The following is an 18,717-nucleotide window of genomic DNA, read 5'->3' as shown; positions in this document are numbered from 1 at the left end:
TTCGCAGTAGGTCAAGCCTGAGAATTTGCATTCTAACAAGTTTCCAGGTGATGCTTAGGCTGCTGGTCTGGGCTTTGAGAACCACTGAGCTTTGAGAACCACTGGCATAGGGGCATTGTCTGCACTAATAATGGTAAACACTCAGTTTTAGCATTGCAAATTGGGTCACTCTTGGGAGCAAACTGGAGAGTTTCCTGTCGAAGTATTGATTGCTGAGCCAGTGCTGGATGTTCTCTTAAAGAGCATCAATAGCTCTGCCCCAGCTGTGAGCTGAGAAACCTGATGCTGCTTAACATGCCAATTCTCAAAAATATTCGTTGGAATTTCCCTTTTACAACTGTACATATAGCCAGGCTCGGTGACTCACACCTGTAATCCCAGCACTTTGGGAAGCTGAGGTGGGAGGATCACTTGAGCTCAGGAGTTTGAGACCAGCCTGGACAACATAGTGTGACCTCATGTTTACTAAAAATAAAACAAATTAGCCAGGCGTGGTGGCGCATACCTGCAGTCCCAGCTACTCGAGAGAGTGAGGTAGGAGGATTACTTGAGCCCAGAAAGTTGAGGCTGCAGTGAGCCATGGTCAGGTCACTGCACTCCAGCTTGGGTGACCAAGTGAGGCCCTGTCTGAAAAAAAAAAAAATTAATAAAATTGTACATAGCTTCTCCATCTTCTCACCAGTACACCTGTGTAGATGCAGAAATCTCCAAAACTCATAGCATATCCTGTTGGTGCTCTGTACTACCCTCAATACTGATTGTAATTCTTAGTACACAGTATTAACTTTTGGGTATTATTTAACTCCCAGAAAAGCTTCAAGAATAATACAAGGAACTCTCATATAACCTTTATCCATATTCACACATTTTTCCCCTGGGCTTTATGCTTTTCTGTCTCTCTTTCTCTCTTTTTTTCTTTTCTGAAAAGTTTGAGAGTAACTTGGAAACATTGTGACCCTTTACCCTTACATATTTTAGCTATATTACCTAAGAACAAAGGCATTCTCTTAAATAATCACAGTACAGTCCTCAAAATGAAAAAAGTGACATTTACTTTTTTTTTTTTTTTGGAGACAGATTCTCATTCTGTCACCCAGGCTGGAGTACACCTGAGTAGCTGGGATTACAGGCACCTGCCACCACGCCCAGCTAATTTTTGTATTTTTAGTAGAAACGGGGTTTCACCATGTTGGCCAGGCTGGTCCCAAACTCCTGACCTCAAATGATCCACCTGCCTTGGCCTCCCAAAGTGCTGGAGTTATAGGTTTGAGCCATCACACCCACCCAGTAACATTAACTTTTCATATTATTATTTTTTTTTTTTTTTTTTTTTTTTTTTTTTTTTTTTTTTTTGAGACGGAGTCTCGCTCTGCCGCCCAAGCTGGAGTGCAGTGGCCGGATCTCAGCTCACTGCAAGCTCCGCCTCCCGGGTTCACGCCATTCTCCTGCCTCAGCCTCCCGAGTAGTTGGGACTACAGGCGCCCGCCACCGCGCCCGGCTAGTTTTTTGTATTTTTTAGTAGAGACGGGGTTTCACCGTGTTAGCCAGGATGGTCTCGATCTCCTGACCTCGTGATCCGCCCGTCTCGGCCTCCCAAAGTGCTGGGATTACAGGCTTGAGCCACCGCGCCCGGCCAACTTTTCATATTATTATCTAGCTCACAATATAGATTGAAATTTTGGCCTGTGTCCCAGTAATGTCCGGATAGCCATGTGTTTCTTCGGGTCCCGGGTTCCACCCGGCATCATGGATTACATGTAGCTATCATGTCTCTTTCGTTTCCTTGAATCCAGCAGAGCTCCTTAGCCTTTCTTTGTCTTTCTTGACCTTCACATTTTTTGAGAAGTACAGGCCAGCTGTTTTGTAGAATGTCCCTTAGTTTGGGTTTGTCTGATGTTTCGTCGTGGTTAGATTCAGATTGTACATTTTTGCCCAGAATATCACTGCACTAAAGTTGCATCCTCGGTACATCATTTCAGGAGGCAGCCCTACAGTCTGCCTTTGTCCCAGTATTAGTGATGTTAGCGTCAACTGTTTGGATTAGGTGGTGTCTGACAAACGTTTCCACCGTAGGGTAACAATTTTTCCCTTTGTAATTAATAAGTGTTTTGTAGGGAGAGGCTCCAAGGCTAAGCCAATGCCCTATTTCTCATCAATTTTTCACCCACTAGTTTTAGCAGGTAGCGATGGTTTTCCACCTGCATCATTCCTTCCATGCATTTCTGCTATTGAGCTTTGGTGTCTTTGAAATTCTTACTCATGTCTCCCAGCTCCTTAATCTTTGTATAGACTGGAGTTGACATTGTGGCAAGTCACATTTGTGCCACTTGTAACAGTGATGAGAAAGTCACTGATAGATACAGAGAAAAAAAATAAAAAAGCCATTCTACAAATAGTGTTTCTAAAGAAGAGACCAAACCAAATGAAAAGAGGCAACTAAGAAAGTTAAAATGGAAGCCGGGCGCGGTGGCTCACGCCTGTAATCCCAGCACTTTGGGAGGCCGAGGCGGGCGGATCACAAGGTCAGGAGATCGAGACCACGGTGAAACCCCGTCTCTACTAAAAATACAAAAAATGAGCCGGGCGCAGTGGCGGGCGCCTGTAGTCCCAGCTACTCGGGAGGCTGGGGCAGGAGAATGGCGTGAACCCAGGAGGCGGAGCTTGCAGTGAGCCAGGATCGCGCCACTGCACTCCAGCTTGGGCGACAGAGCAAGACTCCGTCTCAAAAAAAAAAAAAAAAAAAAAAAAAAAAAAAAGAAAGTTAAAATGGGCTCTAAAAACAAAAACTTGAATTTATGGATCGAAAGAGCTCCTTTGAATTCTATAAAACTCAATGAAAATTGACATTCACCTAGACACATCCTAAAAACAATTCAAATTGCAAGGGTTTATAAATGTTTTCCTTCAAGCATCCATGCAGAAGAGAAAAAAAGGCCAATGCCAAAGGAACAAAAATAAAGGTAACCTTAGGACTGTCTTTTGCCACCCTTAATACCAGCAAACAGTGAGAAGACAAGAGTTCGGGTAAGGAAAGGCTTATTCAAAGAATGACAAATCGTGTCCTACTTGCAAAGACCTCAAAAACATACCATTGCTCAGAAGGACCTGAAAGCACATTCCAGTTCCCTGAGCATTTTCTGTCTCCTGTTGCCCTGCAGAGACTCTTGACTTCCCTTCACATTTTTCGTAGCCTGCAGCACGCTGCTTTCAGGAGCTGAGAAAGTATTTGTTGACACATCCATACAGACCCTCATTCTCTCTGCCGCAGTCCACTGGCCTGCTGTGGGTCCTCACACGTGCTATGGCGGGCATACTACACTAGTGTTGCTTCAGCCAAAGTGTCCTTTCCCACAATCAGCGTGTCCAGCTCCCCACTTCTTTCAGTCATTTTGCAAGTCATGTTCTCAGGCCAGGCGCAGTGCCTCACACCTGTAATCCCAGCATTTGTGGGGCCTAGGCAGGCAGATTGCTTAGTCCAGGAGTTCGAGACCAGCCTGGGCAACATGGCAAAACCCCATCTCTACAAAAAATACAAAAATTAGCCCAGCATGGTGGGAAGATCCCATGAGCCTAGGAGGCAGAAGTTGCAGTGAACTGAGATCACACCACTGCACTCCAGCCTGGGGGGACAGAGTGAGACTCTGTCTCCAAAAAGCAATCATTTTCTCATTGACATCTTCCCTGGTCATCCTGCGAAACATCCTGTTTAACCTACTCACCCCTCTATATTTCTTTTCTGCTTTCTCTTAGTTTTTCTTCTTAGCATTTTAACATTGTATTAAAATATTTTAGTAGACTTACTTATCGATCTAATATTTTTTATTTTATTTTATTTTTGTTTGGGACAGAGTCTTGCTCTGTTGCCCAGGCTGGAGTGCAGTGGCACGATCTCGGCTCACTGCAACCTCTGCCTCCCGGGTTCAAGCAGTTCTCCTGCCTCAGTCTCCCGAGTAGCTGGTATTACAGGCACGTGCCACCACACCCAACCAATTTTTGCTTTTTTAGTAGAGATGGAGTTTCACCATGTTGACCAGGCTGGTCTTGAACTCCTGACCTCAAGTGATCCACCTGCCTCAGCCTCCCAAAGTGCTGGGATTACAGGCATGAGCCACTGCACCCGGCCTATTTTATTTTTAATATATGTTTTATTTATTGTCTTCCCAACTAGAATATAAGTAGTGTGTTTGTTTGTTTGCATTGCTATAAAGAAATACCTGAGGCTTGGTAATTTATAAAGCAAGAGGTTTATTTGGGCTCACGGTTCTGCAGGCTGTACAGGAAGTGTGGTGCCAGCATCTGCTTCTGGGGAGGGCCTCAGGAAGCTTCAAGTCGTGGCGGAAAGCAAAGGGGGAGTAGGTGCATCTTGCAGCGAGAGAAAGAACAAGGGGCGGGGGGTAGGGGCCACACCCTTAAACAATCAGATCTCACATGAGAGAGTGAGAACTAACTTATTACCATGAGGACGGCACCAAGACATTCAAGAGGGATCCACCCCCATGACCCAAACACCTCCCACCAGGCCCCACTTTCAACAACGGAGGTCACATTTCAGTATGAGATCTGGAGGGGACAGACATCCAAACCATATCAAGTACCATGAGAATAGGTATTTTTACCTACATAGGTAAGATTCTCTATGGCTTCCACAAGACCTAGAACAGTGCCTGGCACATAGTAGATCCAAAAGTACATGTTCTTTTTTATTGTTATGATCCATATTTTCTGCAGGGCCAGGTAGTTCAGCAACGCAGCGACATCATCAGAGACCCAGGCCCTTTGTGTCTCTGTCAGCCTCCTCCCCTTTGGCTGCCCAACTCGGTGCCTGCCCTACAGATTCCCCACAAACATTTAACCAGTTAACGAAAGGGTGAAGGACCGGGTACAGTGGCTCATGCCTGTAATCCCACTACATTGGGAGGCCAAGGTGGGCAGATCACTTGAGGTCAGGAGTTCAAGACCAACCTGGCCAACATGGTGAAACCCCATCTCTACTAAAAATACAAAAATTCGCTGGACATGGTGGCGCGTGGCTGTCGACCTAGGTACTCGGGAGGCTGAGGCAGGAGAATTGCTTGAACTTGGGAGGCAGAGGTTGCAGTGAGCCAATATCGCACCACCACACTCTAGCCTGGCGACAGAGCGAGACTCCATCTCAAAGAAAAAAAAAAAGTATGTGAGAGAGGGCAGATGGCTTCCTAGGGGAGACCAGAGTTTAAAGACATTTGGCTTGTACCAACTCTACAAATAGACTGAAATAGACGGGAAACACCTGAGTTAAAAAGAGCTGGCCCGCAGGGCTTGCCTGAGGATTTAGGTCTGAGGGGCTCTTTGGATGCTTCTGGATTCAGCTGCCTGGCCATGCACACCCATGCCCAAGCTTGTGTATTTTGTCCCTGTTGGGGTTATCCACAGCGGAGTGTGGGTGGTGATTCCCTGCATTCCTAGTCCTCGGTTTGGGTTTATGCTGTGAACATCCTGCCCCTGGAGGCAGCTGAGGAGAGAAAGGAACAGGAACTTTTACTGGGACAGAACCCTGCAAGGAGAACCTTCCTTCTGGGAGGCGACATCTACTTCCCGCATTCGCTCCTGGTTCATTTTGTGGACAATGATGCCACCTAGTGGGAAACGGTAAGAACTCACAGCATTTCGACAACTTTACATAGATTTTCAAATAAAAATTTCCCTACTTTGTATTAGGTTGGTGCAAAAGTAATTGTGGTTTTGCCATTAAAAGTATGGCCAAAACCACAATTACTTTTGCACCAACCTAATGCTTAATTCTGTTACCTATTGAGTGCTGTTTGCTGGTTTCTCCCCAGGCCAAACTACAGCACATAAGCAATCAGGATTTCCTAATGCTATCACCAGTTTTTAAGATGGCTATAAATGATGTAAATAAATGTAAATTTAAAACTGTTGCAGAGTCTGGGCGTGGTGGCTCACACCTGTAATCCCAGCACTTTGGGAGGCCAAGGCGGGGTGGCGGGAGGGGGGCATCGCTTGATGTCAAGAGTTCGAAACCAGCCAGGCCAACATGGTGAAACCCCATCTCTACTAAAAATACAAAAAACATTAGCTGGGCATGGTGGTGGGCGCCTGTAATCCCAGCTACTTGGGAGGCTGAAGCAGGAGAATCATTTGAACCCAGGAGGCAGAGGTTGCAGTGAACCGAGATCACACCGCTTGCATTCCAGCCTGGGTGACAGAGCGAGACTCCATCTCAAAATAAAATTAAATAAAACTAATGCAGAGGCCCGGCACAGTGGCTCACACCTGTAATCCCAGCATTTTAGGAGACCAAGGTGGGTGGATTGCTTGAGCCCAGGAGTTCGAGAACAGCCTGGGCAACATGGCAAAATTGAGTCTCAACAAAAAATTAGCAAGGCGTGGCAGTGCACACCTGTAGTCCCTGCTACTTGGGAGGCTGAGGTGGGAGGATTGCTTGAACCTGGGAGACAGAGACTGCAGTGAACCAAGATTGCACCACTGCACTCCAGCCTGGGCAACAGAGCGAGACCCTGTCTCAAACACATACACACACACACAAAACTGATGCACAGAAAGTCTTAATGAAAGGAGATATGCCACAATGACCATAGTGACAGGGTTAGGATAGTGTGGTTAGTTGTCTAAATGCTTTGTGATACAATTATGATAGTTTGTATTTCTTTCTTAGAAAGTTTGTGTTATTCATAGTACATTTTTTTAAGTAGTAGATCATGGTGAAAGTAAAGTTGGAAAATATGGAAGGGACAATAAAAACAAAATTACTCATAGTTTCACCACTCAAACATAACTGTTGTTTACATTTTTGGTGTACTTCTATTTAGCCTTTTTTTTTAATTACAGAGTTTATGTATTTTTTAATTGCGATTATTTATTTTCACTCTGGTAATAATTCTATTTCGTTTATAATACTAAAAGTCACGCTTTAGACAAAGCTGTTTACAGAAACTCTATCATTAAGATGCATTGGCTTCCTGGATATCTGATCTTAAAATAATTTTTAATACTTTTGTGTTATATGTTCATGTATATGGAGATATCTTCAAAAACGAATAATTGGACAGGTGAAAACAGTAAGAAGATGGTAATTTTTAAATTCACTGTGCAACATCCGGTGAGCCCACCAGCCGCCAGCAGGGTCCAGCTGTGTGCTGGCACCACCTGGTGGTCATGGTTATGAACGGTTTAATTCTCCGCCTCTCCTCTGCTTGGCACACTGAAAAGGAACAAGGCTGTGGTGAGCTCAAGGATACCCAGGAAATCTATGGATTGGAGTTTGCATTATGAGTACCAAATAGGCACCACATGAAAAGAAAGAAAGGGCTCATGGAATCTATGAAATGAAAAATTTAAACAGGAATATTTGGAGTTGTAGCCCTTGGGTCACCTCCAAATCATCATTTTTACAAATCTCTCTCTTTTTTTTTTTTTTTTTTGAGATGGAGTCTTGCTCTGCCACCCAGGCTGGAGTGCAGTGGCACGATCTCGGCTCACCGCAGCCTCTGCCCCCCGGGTTCCAGTGATTCTCCTGCCTCAGCCTCCGGGGCAGCTGGGACTATAGGCGCACACCACCACGCCCAGCTAATTTTTGTATTTTTAGTAGAGACAGGGTTTCACCATGTTGGCCAGGCTGGTCTCGAACTCCTGACCTCAGGTGTTCCGCCCGCCTTGGCCTCCCAAAATGCTGGGATTACAGGCGTGAGTCATAGCGCCTGGCCACAATTCTCTTTTAAAAAGAAATCTCTTCTCCACTTGTAACTCATTTATCTTATTATCAAAAAACAATGTCTGTCCTTTCTCTGTGATAGGTAAGTTTTACGTTTTGAGAAGGTTCTGGGAGAGGCAGGTTGTACAAGAGAAAACATTCTTGTTTATTAGAGCCATAAACAGCTGATATGAATCCCAGCTCTGCCACTTACTAACTGTGTCCCAGGCTAAGTCATGTAATCTTTCTGGGCTGTTCCCTCTTCTCTGGAATGGGGGTAATCACAACTTCTTTTCTAGGTTATAAGGACTAGACATTATGCCTAGTGCTGTGTTTGTAGTGCAGGGTTCAGTGACGTGTAGATGTTTTTAAAATAAAAAGCCTTATGGATAAGTCAGATTAGGTTGAAACAATTAAAAAGTTAATTCAGTTTCCCAATTCTTGGACGCACAAGTTTTTCCCATGTTAACGTCTCTAAAGATGTGTCTGTGGTATGCCAGCGTTTTTCTTTCTCAATCGCTTTATAAAATAATGGTGCTCCTTCCGTTTGCTGGTGTTTTACACAGAATGTGGTAATGAGGTCAGCAGAATAAAGTGCTGCAGAGAGAAGTGTTTCAGTGCTTTGGGGTTGTGCCTGTAAAGCCTGAATATGAGACTTGGTGGTATGAGGTCTAATGGGGGCAACTCTCCCCCTGCCCTGTTCGCAGTCCCAGACTTGAACCTAACAGCGACTGTTTCTATGAAGTTTATTTCGAAAATGTGTGTTAAACCTTTTCAGGGCCGGGCGCAGTGACTCACACCTGTAATCCCAGCACTTTGGGAGGCCAAGGCAGGTGGATCACCTGAGATCAGGAGTTCAAGACCAGCCTGGCCCACATGGTGAAACCCCATCTCTACTAAAAATATCAAAAATTAGCCGGGCATGGTGGCAGATGCCTGTAATCCCTGTTTCTCCAGAGGCTGAGACAGGAGAATTGCTTGAACCCGGGAGGTGGAGGTTGCCGTGAGCCGAGACTGTGCCACTGCGCTCCAGCCTGGGCAACAGAGCAAGACTCCATCTAAAAAAAACAAAAAACAAAAAAAAACCTTTTCAGATTCAGTAAGATGACACAGCGCAGATCATCCCCCAGCAGCTTGTAGTATTTTCCGCATACAGTGCACGTGAGGGGAGCAAGGGAGGGCTGTTTTGCGGGTGAAGCTGGAGGGTGGGTATGATCCCTTCTCAAGTCCTGCTACTTCCTTCTCTGCTGTGTCCACTGCTGTCAACTCTCAGGGACTGTTGTGAGGACTGAATGGGATGTTGCCTGGAGAATACCTGGCACTTAGTTGATTCCGTAAATAACAGCTGGTCGTACTCTCTATCTCCTTGGCAACTATTCCTGGTCTTTTTTTCTCTCTTTCAGTCCAATAAAGTTCCTGTCGTTCAACACCCGCATCACATGCATCCACTGACTCCGCTCATCACCTACAGCAATGACCACTTCTCCCCCGGCTCCCCTCCCACCCACCTCTCCCCAGAGATCGATCCAAAGACAGGTAAGTGGTCTGCCACTCAGGCAGCGCTGCTGCAGGCCAGGCGGCTTCTCTTTTGTGGGAATATAACAGCCCTTATATCAGGTTGACCTGGGGTCAAATCATCGCTTTTTGTCTCGGGAGTCTTTGGACCTTGTGTGCTAACTTTAGCCTTTTTTTTTTTTTTTTTTTTTTTTTGAGACGGAGTCTCACTGTGTCACCCAGGCTGGAGTGCAGGGGTGCGATCTCGGCTCACTGCAAGCTCTGCCTCCCGGGTTTACGCCATTCTCCCGCCTCAGCCTCCGAGTAGCTGGGACTACAGGCGCCCGCCACCACGCCCGGCTAGTTTTTTGTATTTTTAGTAGAGACGGAGTTTGACCATGTTAGCCAGGATGGTCTCGATCTCCTGACCTTGTGATCCACCCGCCTCGGCCTCCCAAAGTGCTGGGATTACAGGCTTGAGCCACCGCGCCCGGCCCGTTTTTTTCATCTGTACCTCCCCGTACCTTCCCCACCATAGGGTCATAAGGCCCAGAGGGAATTCAGCAGTGAAGCACAGGGCCTGGCTCCACAGGCAACGTTTGGGGTGACTGCCCAAGTCCAGCCCAGCTGTGGGCCGTGCTTCCCCACACCAAGACACCTTTGCCCTAAACTGAACATTTTTAAATAGATTCATCCGTCTAAGCAGACATAGAAGTGCAACCATAAAGCAGTGAGGCCAAACTGGCTTTTATTTATTTATTTATTTCAGACAGTCTTGCTGTGTCGCCCAAGCTGGAGTGCAGTAGTGTGATCTCAGCTCACTGCAGCCCGGGCTCAAGCAGTCCTCCTACTCAGCCTCCTGAGTTGCTGCGACCACAGGCACATGCCCCCATGCCCTTGCCCAGCTAATTTTTGTATTTTTAGTAGAGATGGGTTTTTGCCATGTTGCCCAGGCTGGTCTCAAACTCCTGGGCTCAAGCAATCAACTCACCTCAGTGTGGGGATTGCCGGTTTATGCCACTGTGCCCAACCTGAGCTGGCTTTTTTTGTTGTTGTTGACAACAACTTGCCCACCAGACCTGTCCATTCCAGGGAGCCACCGTCTTTATAGCATTCACACAGAGTGGCCAGGGGAAGGCAAAGCGTTTCTGGGGCCCTTCTTTGGAGAAATAAGTCACTACAAGTGACAGATCATGAGGAAGACACATGTGGAGGAGGAATCCAAAGTTTATTTCTCCATGAATGAGGCGGGCTTTCTAGAGACTTAGTTCACCAGTGACTCTTGTCATTGATCTTGTGGGTCCTGTCCTCTCTTCCAGGATACTGGCTTCTATATCACAGCCAGCTGGAAGGTACTCTTCACAGAGATGGAATCCATGCAGCTAGAGAAGGGTGCATTAGTCCTGCCTTCCCTGAATATGTCCTTGACTGACTGGTGAGAGCTGCTAGGGAGGTGACAGAGGGCAAGGACGATGCCACAAGCGCCCGCTAGGCTGCAGAGCAGCAGGGACATAGGGCAGGACACTCCCATTTGATGTTCGTTGCGACGCTCTGGCAGGGCGAGGGGCAGTCTGACACATCTCTCTTTGGAAGCAGGAATCCCCCGGCCCCCTCACCCATCCGAGCTGTCACCGTATTACCCACTCTCTCCCGGAGCTGTCGGACAAATCCCCCACCCCCTCGGCTGGCTCGTCCCACAGTAAGGAACCCACAGCCTCTCTTCCCCCTGCTCCCTCCTTGCGCCGAGCCCTGCCTCTGTGCCCTGCGTGCCCTGCACTGTGGAGCCCCCTCAGAGGCAAGCCCAGGACTAGGCCTCCCTGCTCCCGCCCGGGCAGCTTGCTCCCAGCTCTGCCTTCCCACTTCCTTCCCTTATTTCTCATCCCCTCTTCCCAAGCGCCTCTCCTCCCCTGCCCTGAGCTTTCCCAATGTGCTGACCGGATTTCCTCACCCTCACAGGCAAGGCCAGCCCGTGTACTCCCTTCCCCCTGGTGGCTTCCGGCACCCTTACCCCGCCCTCGCCATGAACGCCTCGATGTCCAGGTGAGTTCCGGGGCTGGGGCTGTCCACATGTTTGTCTTAGCGACCACGCCATTTCTGACGACGAAACAGCTTTTCCTTGCCAGTTAATGAGCAGGCGTAGGGCTCACCCTTCCCCCAACCTCTCTTTGGTCAAGCACCTTCTTGTGCCCCGCGCTTCCCACCCCCAGGTCAGAATGGAGACCACTGGATCACTGTCCCCATCTCTCCAACAAAAGGATTTCAAAGCCCCAGCGCTCTGCCTCCTGCCGTGGGCTCTGGCACAGAAGCATTTTGAGGACAGGTGCTCCCCGACTTAGGACAGAGCCACGTCCTGATAAACCCATCGTACATTGAAAACACAACTTTCACCTTAGAATATTTGCACCATATGATGGTTTTATCTAGACATAACCCCATCTAGGTCAAACACAGTACTGAATTCATACCGTTTTTGCACCATCATAAAGTCAAAAATCCTAAGTTGCAGACTGTCTGTATATTGCAGTGAAGCCAGGGACTGGGAGAAGATGGATTTTTCCTGAAATGATGTCAGGAGAGGAGACAGTGAAAGGGGATTTCTGTCTTAGGGACCAGCTCTACCTGACAGTGGAACCTCTGAGGACAGAGGAAAGCCGCCCACAGCCTAAGCCCTTCTTTTCCCCAGCGTGCCCGGGCCTCTGACCCTCTGCCCCTTTTGTGTGTTTCATCCCGCCTGCTTCCAGGACCAGATGGGCAGCCTGGGTGTTGGTGGGGAGAGGGAAGAGGCATTAGGCATCTCCCAAACCTGGTTCTCTAGAAGACGACAAATAGCCTTCTAGTCCTCAGACTCTGCCCCACGGACATACCTGTGCCCTCAAGGCAGAGAGCCACCGTGTCCTCTGCGGGGTGGCAGGTATCCAGCCTGAATCCCTCCGTTATCATTTGTTTCTATCCGGTGCACAGCCTGGTCTCCAGTCGGTTCTCTCCTCACATGGTGGCTCCTGCCCACCCTGGCCTGCCCACCTCAGGGATCCCCCACCCTGCCATCGTCTCCCCCATCGTCAAGCAGGAACCGGCACCCCCCAGCCTGAGCCCTGCAGTGAGCGCGTAAGTAAGCGGCAGCCTGGATTGCGGGTGAGAGGGTACAGGCTGTGAAGAGGGGTGTCCACACACTGAGCAGCAAATGCCATGTACTCTTCTCTCTTGGTGTCACTCAGCAGGCAGCACAGCCTCCCCAGCCAGGCTCTCCCTCTCTGTCGGGACTTACTCCCTCGGACCTTCTGGGTCCCTGTCCTTTCAGGGACGTGGTGCATCTTCTCTCCTATTAAGAAAAGATTTGGCCGGGCGCGGTGGCTCAAGCCTGTAATCCCAGCACTTTGGGAGGCCAAGATGGGCGGATCACGAGGTCAGGAGATCGAGACCATCCTGGCTAACATGGTGAAACCCCGTCTCTACTAAGAAATACAAAAAAAAATAGCCGGGCGAGGTGGCAGCGCCTGTAGTCCCAGCTACTCGGGAGGCTGAGGCCAGAGAATGGCGTGAACCCGGGAGGCGGAGCTTGCAGTGAGCTGAGATCCGGCCACTGCACTCCAGCCTGGGCTACAGAGCGAGACTCCGTCTCAAAAAAAAAAAAAAAAAAAAAAAAAAGAAAAGATTTACTGTCAGGTCTCAGAGGCTGAAGAGAACCTGAGAAAGCTTTTAACTCCCCCTCCTCCCCACCATAAGATATATGGAAGGGTGAGACCCAGAAAGGAGACAGTGTTTTCTTAAGGACTCGTGGTGGGCTGGTGGCCTAGCTGAGACGAGCACCAGGGTCCTTACCTTGGCCGTGTGCCATAAAGATGGCAGGAAGCCAAAGTCAGTGCTCCCTGGAGATCCCAGGAGACCCCACCCTTGGTTCTGCCCAGAGTGTCCCACACTGTGTCCTGTCGCCGTCGCCAGCACCTGCCAGCTCCAGTGAGAGCTCATCTCAGCACCCCCACCACGCTCTGTTCCTCTGTCAGGAAATTAGAGAGTAGATTTTCAAAGAATCTGGCTTGGAGATTATTCAAAGGTGGGAAGCTAGGGGAGGAAGGTGCTCAGGCGCTGAGCGCAGCCATGGGGCCACTTGAATTAACATCCAGGCAGCCCACGCCCCTCCCCAGAGACAGTCAGCGGCGTCTCAGTGACAGGCAGGGATTGATGAGTCGTGTAACACCTGACACATACTAACCTACAATCACGTGCCTTCCCAGGAAATCACCAGTCACCGTGAAAAAGGAGGAAGAAAAGAAGCCCCACGTGAAGAAGCCTCTGAATGCCTTCATGTTGTATATGAAGGAGATGAGAGCCAAGGTGGTGGCTGAGTGCACCCTGAAGGAAAGTGCGGCCATTAACCAGATCCTGGGAAGAAAGGTAAGACCTGCCCTCACCCTCCAGGCCACGGGGGCAGCATCCCTGCATTGATGGCTCCCTGTCGTCTCTGACCCTCTCTCCCCCAGTGGCACAACCTGTCTCGAGAAGAACAGGCCAAGTACTACGAGCTGGCCCGGAAGGAGCGGCAGCTTCACTCGCAGCTCTACCCGACCTGGTCAGCCCGGGACAACTACGTAAGTGCACGCTCTGGGCAGAGGATGCTCAGACCCCAACAGCAGCTCTGCAAGAGGAGGAAGGGCAAAGGAAAGCGACTGCATTTGTAGAGGACTCTTAAGATGGGGGAGAAGCCCATACTTCTCTAGAAATAGGGAAGACGTTTTAATTCTCAGGAAGTCAACAAGTCCTGAGGACAGACTTCAGTTTATACATTTCCCTTTGAACTGGACTCTGCCCTCGATTTCATAACACAGGGCACGTGTTTAGCTGTGGTGGGAAGAGTGTCTCTAGCCACTCCTAACCCATGGCTCAAAGACCAGTGTGTGATCCTCAGGGGGCGTGTCTCTGAGCTCCCGGAAACCAAGCCAATTTTTGCATGCGTGTTCTTCTTTGCTTTTTTTCTGGTAAGAGGACCTACAGTTGCATCAAACTTTCAAAGGGACCTGGGACCCCTCAGAAAAGATCAAGAAGCACTGTTCTAGGGACAGAAATGGAAAAACAGAGTCTGAAGGGCAGTGGAGGGAGGAGCCTTCCAAGAAGGCGTTGGACACCCAACCTGGAGGGGAAATGCATTTGTAGGGGAGGAAGGGCTCCCTCTGCCTCCTCGCGGGTTCCCACGGGTGTGATCTGAATCGTTTCTCTCTCCACACCCTCCCTGAGGGATCAAGAGCAGTAAAGGGCAACGTCCTGTATTCTCTCTGATCTGGGAGCCCCTGAGAAGCCAGCATTCTTCTCTCCCGGCTTAACTCTTCCTTTTGCTATATTTTCCAGGGTAAGAAAAAGAAGAGGAAGAGAGAAAAGCAGCTGTCCCAGACACAGCCACAGCAGCAAGTCCAGGAGGCAGAGGGTGCGTCTGGGGGCACTGGCCTCTTCTCCTGCTTTTCCTTCCGTCACAGCCACACCCGCCCATGCCGTCTCTAGCTCCATGACGGGTCAGGGCTTCTGCCTCGGTGTTCGCGGGCAGGTGTTACTACCCCTTTCTCGAGGTGGCCACTTAAGAGGCTCTGAGGTGTGAAGGCATTTTCCCAGGTACTCTGCTTCAGTGGTGGTGGTAGGATTTGATCCCAGGACTTTGTCACTTCAAAGCCTAGGCACTTTTTAATTCCGTTGAAAAGTGAATCATCCTACCTGAGGGTTAATGGAATGAGGCTGAAATTGTCTTTGAAATGCCCTTAGGAAAGCAGCACATGAGCCCCTGACATCCCACCTGTCAGTGGATCGAGGACAGCCAGGGTTTCCTTGGATGTTTCTTTGGTTGAACACCGGAAAAAATAGTTTGCTTGGGTTTAGGAGGCACTTTGTGTCAAAACCGTGTATAAAATCTCTTTATACCAGAATCATGCCTAGCACAGAAAGATGCTTACACTGTGACGACTATTGTTAATATTTAGGTCACACCTCCGTCTCATGCTTACTCCAGGACAAGTGTATCGCTGCTTGCATGATGTAAAGTGCTTTCAGTCTCTCTCCTTCCTTCGTCCCTTCCTCCTTCCCTGCCTCCCTCCCTTTCTCCCTCCCTCCCTTTCTCCTTCCCTCCCTCCCTATTTCCTTCCCTCCCTTTTTCCCTCCCTCCCTTTCTCCTTCCCTGCCTCCCTATTTCCTTCCCTCCCTTCCTCCCTCCCCTCCTCCCTTCCTCCCTTCCTTCCTTCCTTCCATTACACATAGGAGTGCACATGAGTGGGACCCGTGCGTGCTGTGGAACCCGCTGTCTGGCGCGCTGCTCAGCAGGCATGCGCTCCCTCTGACTGTGTTAATACCATAAGCCAGAGATTTCAAAGCAAACCGGAGCTTCATCCCAAAAGTTGCGAGCTTTAGAAAGGGAGAGTGGTCCTGTGAGACACTGAGCCGTCTTCTCTCTAATCCGATGCTGGGTGGATCTTCATCAGTTTGGGCGTTGCCTCTTCTCTGTGCGCTGGGTATTTGCGAATGCAGTTTCCTAGTCTCGAAAGCCTTGGAAGTAATGTCAGGTCCTCGCCAAAAGCATGCCTGTGTCTCCAAAGCACATGTATCACCAGGGCTGTTCCTCAGCCTCCGCCTCTCCCAGAGCTATAGCTGCTCACTCTTTCTTGTATTTTTCCCCCTAGGTGCTCTGGCCTCCAAGAGCAAGAAGCCATGTGTTCAGTACCTGCCCCCCGAGAAGCCCTGTGACAGCCCTGCCTCCTCCCACGGGAGCATGCTGGACTCCCCGGCCACCCCCTCTGCAGCGTTGGCCTCACCAGCTGCCCCTGCTGCCACCCATTCGGAGCAAGCCCAGCCCCTCTCCCTCACCACCAAACCAGAAACCCGGGCCCAGCTGGCTCTCCACTCTGCTGCCTTCCTGTCAGCTAAGGCTGCAGCCTCCTCCTCTGGCCAGATGGGCAGCCAGCCTCCCCTCCTGTCCCGGCCCCTCCCCCTTGGGTCCATGCCCACAGCTCTGCTGGCCTCTCCCCCGTCCTTTCCCGCCACACTCCATGCCCACCAGGCCCTCCCGGTGCTACAGGCCCAGCCTCTTTCCCTGGTCACCAAGTCTGCCCACTAAGCTGCCCCCTGACCCCTGCAGGCTGTCACATGACTCATTGAGTAGTAATGATTCAGAAGAAAAAGAAAAAGGAGACTTTATTGGTCAATATTTGACCACTCTGGACTGTTCTGTAAAGTGGCTGGTAACAACAGCACTTTACAGTTTGTAGATGTAACCAGTAGCTGATCTTAAGGCTTTTTTAAAAAACAAAACAAAACAAAACAAAAAAAAATCTTTATAAGAAAAAGAACTGAAAAGTAGCGTGCTGTTCGTCCCGTAGGTGCTGTGGTGGATGGACCTGGGCAGAGGGTGCCTCTCTCTCTACCTCTCTCGCACTTTCTATCTCCTGTCTCTTCTCGCCCCCGCCGCCTGCCCCAGCTTCCCCCACTCCATCTGCAGCTCTGCCATTGTGGTATTTCCTGTTACCCAGTCCAAGTTCTCATCGTCTGCTCAATACCGTGGGTTCTTCTTCGTCCTCTGTCCTCTGCCCAGTGTGAGGCCATCACCATGTGAGAAGACATCATGGCCTGATTTGCTGCCACCAGCATCCTCCCTCAGTGGGCCCAAACTCGCCAACCCCAGCTTTCAGTGGAGCAAGCGGGTCCTCTGAAATGATTTCCCCCCAACCCCCCCATTTAAAGGGACTCAAGGTGCCTGCCACTTGCTCAGCGAAGAAGTCTGTGTTCCTCCCTGTCCTTGCCAGTGGCGATCATCCCCTCACAGTCCCAGAGTGGCAGGCAGGGCCGGCCCCATGGTCTGGCTCCTGTCACCTGGGTCCGTGCCAGCACAATCTGCCAAAGTTCTAGAGACCTTGTTCCCTTCCCCATCACCTCACATGCTTCTTCTGTGTGTATTTCTTTTTGTTTTTATGGTTTTTGGAGCAATTTAAATTCCCAGTTGTTTATTTTCACAAAAGAAAATAAAATTGCAGTTGCAAGACCTTTTCTGAGTGTTTCTTTAGTGCTTTTGTTGAATCAAACCACCCGTTTCACTCCCAAACCCTGTGTTAGACTTTCGCATATATGCAAAGGAAGATCGCCACTTGCCACAGGGGACTGTAAGGCATGCCTGACACCCTCAGAAAACCTGAGCCCAGCTTCCTGTCTCCAATGTACACAGGCCAGTCAGTGTCTGTGACTGAGCTGCAAAGGGGGGAATCATGTTTACAGTTAATTTAAATGAATTTGCCACCTGGAAGACATTCAGCTTATGCTTCTATCACCCATTTGACTTGTAATTGCCAAGATGTGAGGAAGCATCTTTTGGACACTTTCCATAGTATCTAGCACCACAATTAATTTTTTTGTAACAGCTTTATGGAGACATACTTCAGCCATTTAAAGTTACACTTCACCCATTTAAAGTATACAGTTCAACTGGGCAGAGCCGCTCTTGCCTATAATCCCAATGCTTTGAGAGGCTGGGGCAGGAAGATGACTTGAGGCCAGGAGTTCAGGACCAGCCTGGGCAACATAGCAAGACCTGATCTCTTAAAAAAAAAAAAAAAAAAAATTAGCTGGGGATGGTGGCACACAAGCCTGTAGTCCCAGCTACTCAGGAGGCTGAGGCAGGAGGATCGCTTGAGCCCAGGAGTTCAAGGCTGCAGTGAGCTATGATTGTGCCACTGCATTCCAGCCTTGTCGACAGAGTAAGACTCTGCCTCAAATAAAAAATGTATACAATTCAGGCCAGGTGTGGTGGCTCACTCCTGTAATCCTAGCACTTTGGGAGGCCGAGGTGGGTGGATCACCTGAGGTCAGGAGTTTCAGACCAGCTTGGCCAACATGGCAAAATCTCGTCTCTACTAAAAATACAAAAATTAGCCAGGCATGATGGTGCGTGCCTGTTATCCCAGCTACTCAGGAGGCTGAGACAGGAGAATCACTTGAACCTGGGAGGCGGAGGTTGCAGTGAGCCGAGATGGCGCCACTGCACTCCAACCTGGGCAACAGAGCAAAACTTCATCTCAGAAAAGAAAAAAAAAGTAGACAATTCATCGGCTGTATGTTCAGAGTTACGCACCTATCACCACAGTTGATTTTAGAAAGATTTTGTCCGCCCCAGAGGAAGCCCCATATCCTTTGAAAATCACTCCACATTTTGCCCATCTCCCCCAGCCCTAGGCAACCGCTAATCTACTTTCCGTCTCCGAACTTGTCTATTCTAGACATTTCATATACAGTCATGCATCGCTTAGCAACTGAGACAACGTTCTCACAAATGCGTCGTTGGGCAATTGCACTGTGCGAACATCATAGAATGTAGTTAGAAAAACCCAGATGGGGGGCCAGGCGCGGTGGCTCAAGCCTGTAATCCCAGCACTTTGGGAGGCTGAGACTGGCAGATCACGAGGTCAGGAGATCGAGACCATCCTGGCTAACACGGTGAAACCCTGTCTCTACTAAAAATACAAAAAAAAAATTAGCCGGGCACGGTGGTGGGC

General features: G+C 49.2%; 1 protein-coding gene across 2 annotated transcripts in view; it reads left to right on the top strand.

Annotated features, from left to right (window-relative positions):
- TCF7L1 (transcription factor 7 like 1) overlaps positions 1 to 17,219 on the top strand; it is a 180,724-nt gene extending 163,505 nt beyond the window's left edge. Inside the window, exons 5-13 of one of the 2 annotated variants that reach the window (XM_050753036.1) lie at positions 9,115 to 9,247; positions 10,525 to 10,557; positions 10,802 to 10,904; positions 11,162 to 11,245; positions 12,167 to 12,310; positions 13,438 to 13,597; positions 13,684 to 13,791; positions 14,546 to 14,621; positions 15,859 to 17,219. In XM_050753036.1, the coding sequence (XP_050608993.1) occupies positions 9,115 to 9,247; positions 10,525 to 10,557; positions 10,802 to 10,904; positions 11,162 to 11,245; positions 12,167 to 12,310; positions 13,438 to 13,597; positions 13,684 to 13,791; positions 14,546 to 14,621; positions 15,859 to 16,292 (1,275 nt within the window). In that variant the 3' untranslated portion in view covers positions 16,293 to 17,219. The remainder of the gene's footprint in view (positions 1 to 9,114; positions 9,248 to 10,524; positions 10,558 to 10,801; positions 10,905 to 11,161; positions 11,246 to 12,166; positions 12,311 to 13,437; positions 13,598 to 13,683; positions 13,792 to 14,545; positions 14,622 to 15,858) is intronic. The other variant, XM_050753037.1, reaches the window with a different exon arrangement.
- The last annotated feature ends 1,498 nt before the right edge of the window (positions 17,220 to 18,717 follow it).

The sequence above is a fragment of the Macaca thibetana genome, chromosome 13 (genome assembly GCF_024542745.1).
Source record: "Macaca thibetana thibetana isolate TM-01 chromosome 13, ASM2454274v1, whole genome shotgun sequence".
NCBI lineage: Eukaryota > Metazoa > Chordata > Mammalia > Primates > Cercopithecidae > Macaca > Macaca thibetana.
Note: the sequence above shows the minus strand (reverse complement) of the source record. Positions and strands in the feature narration are given on the sequence as shown.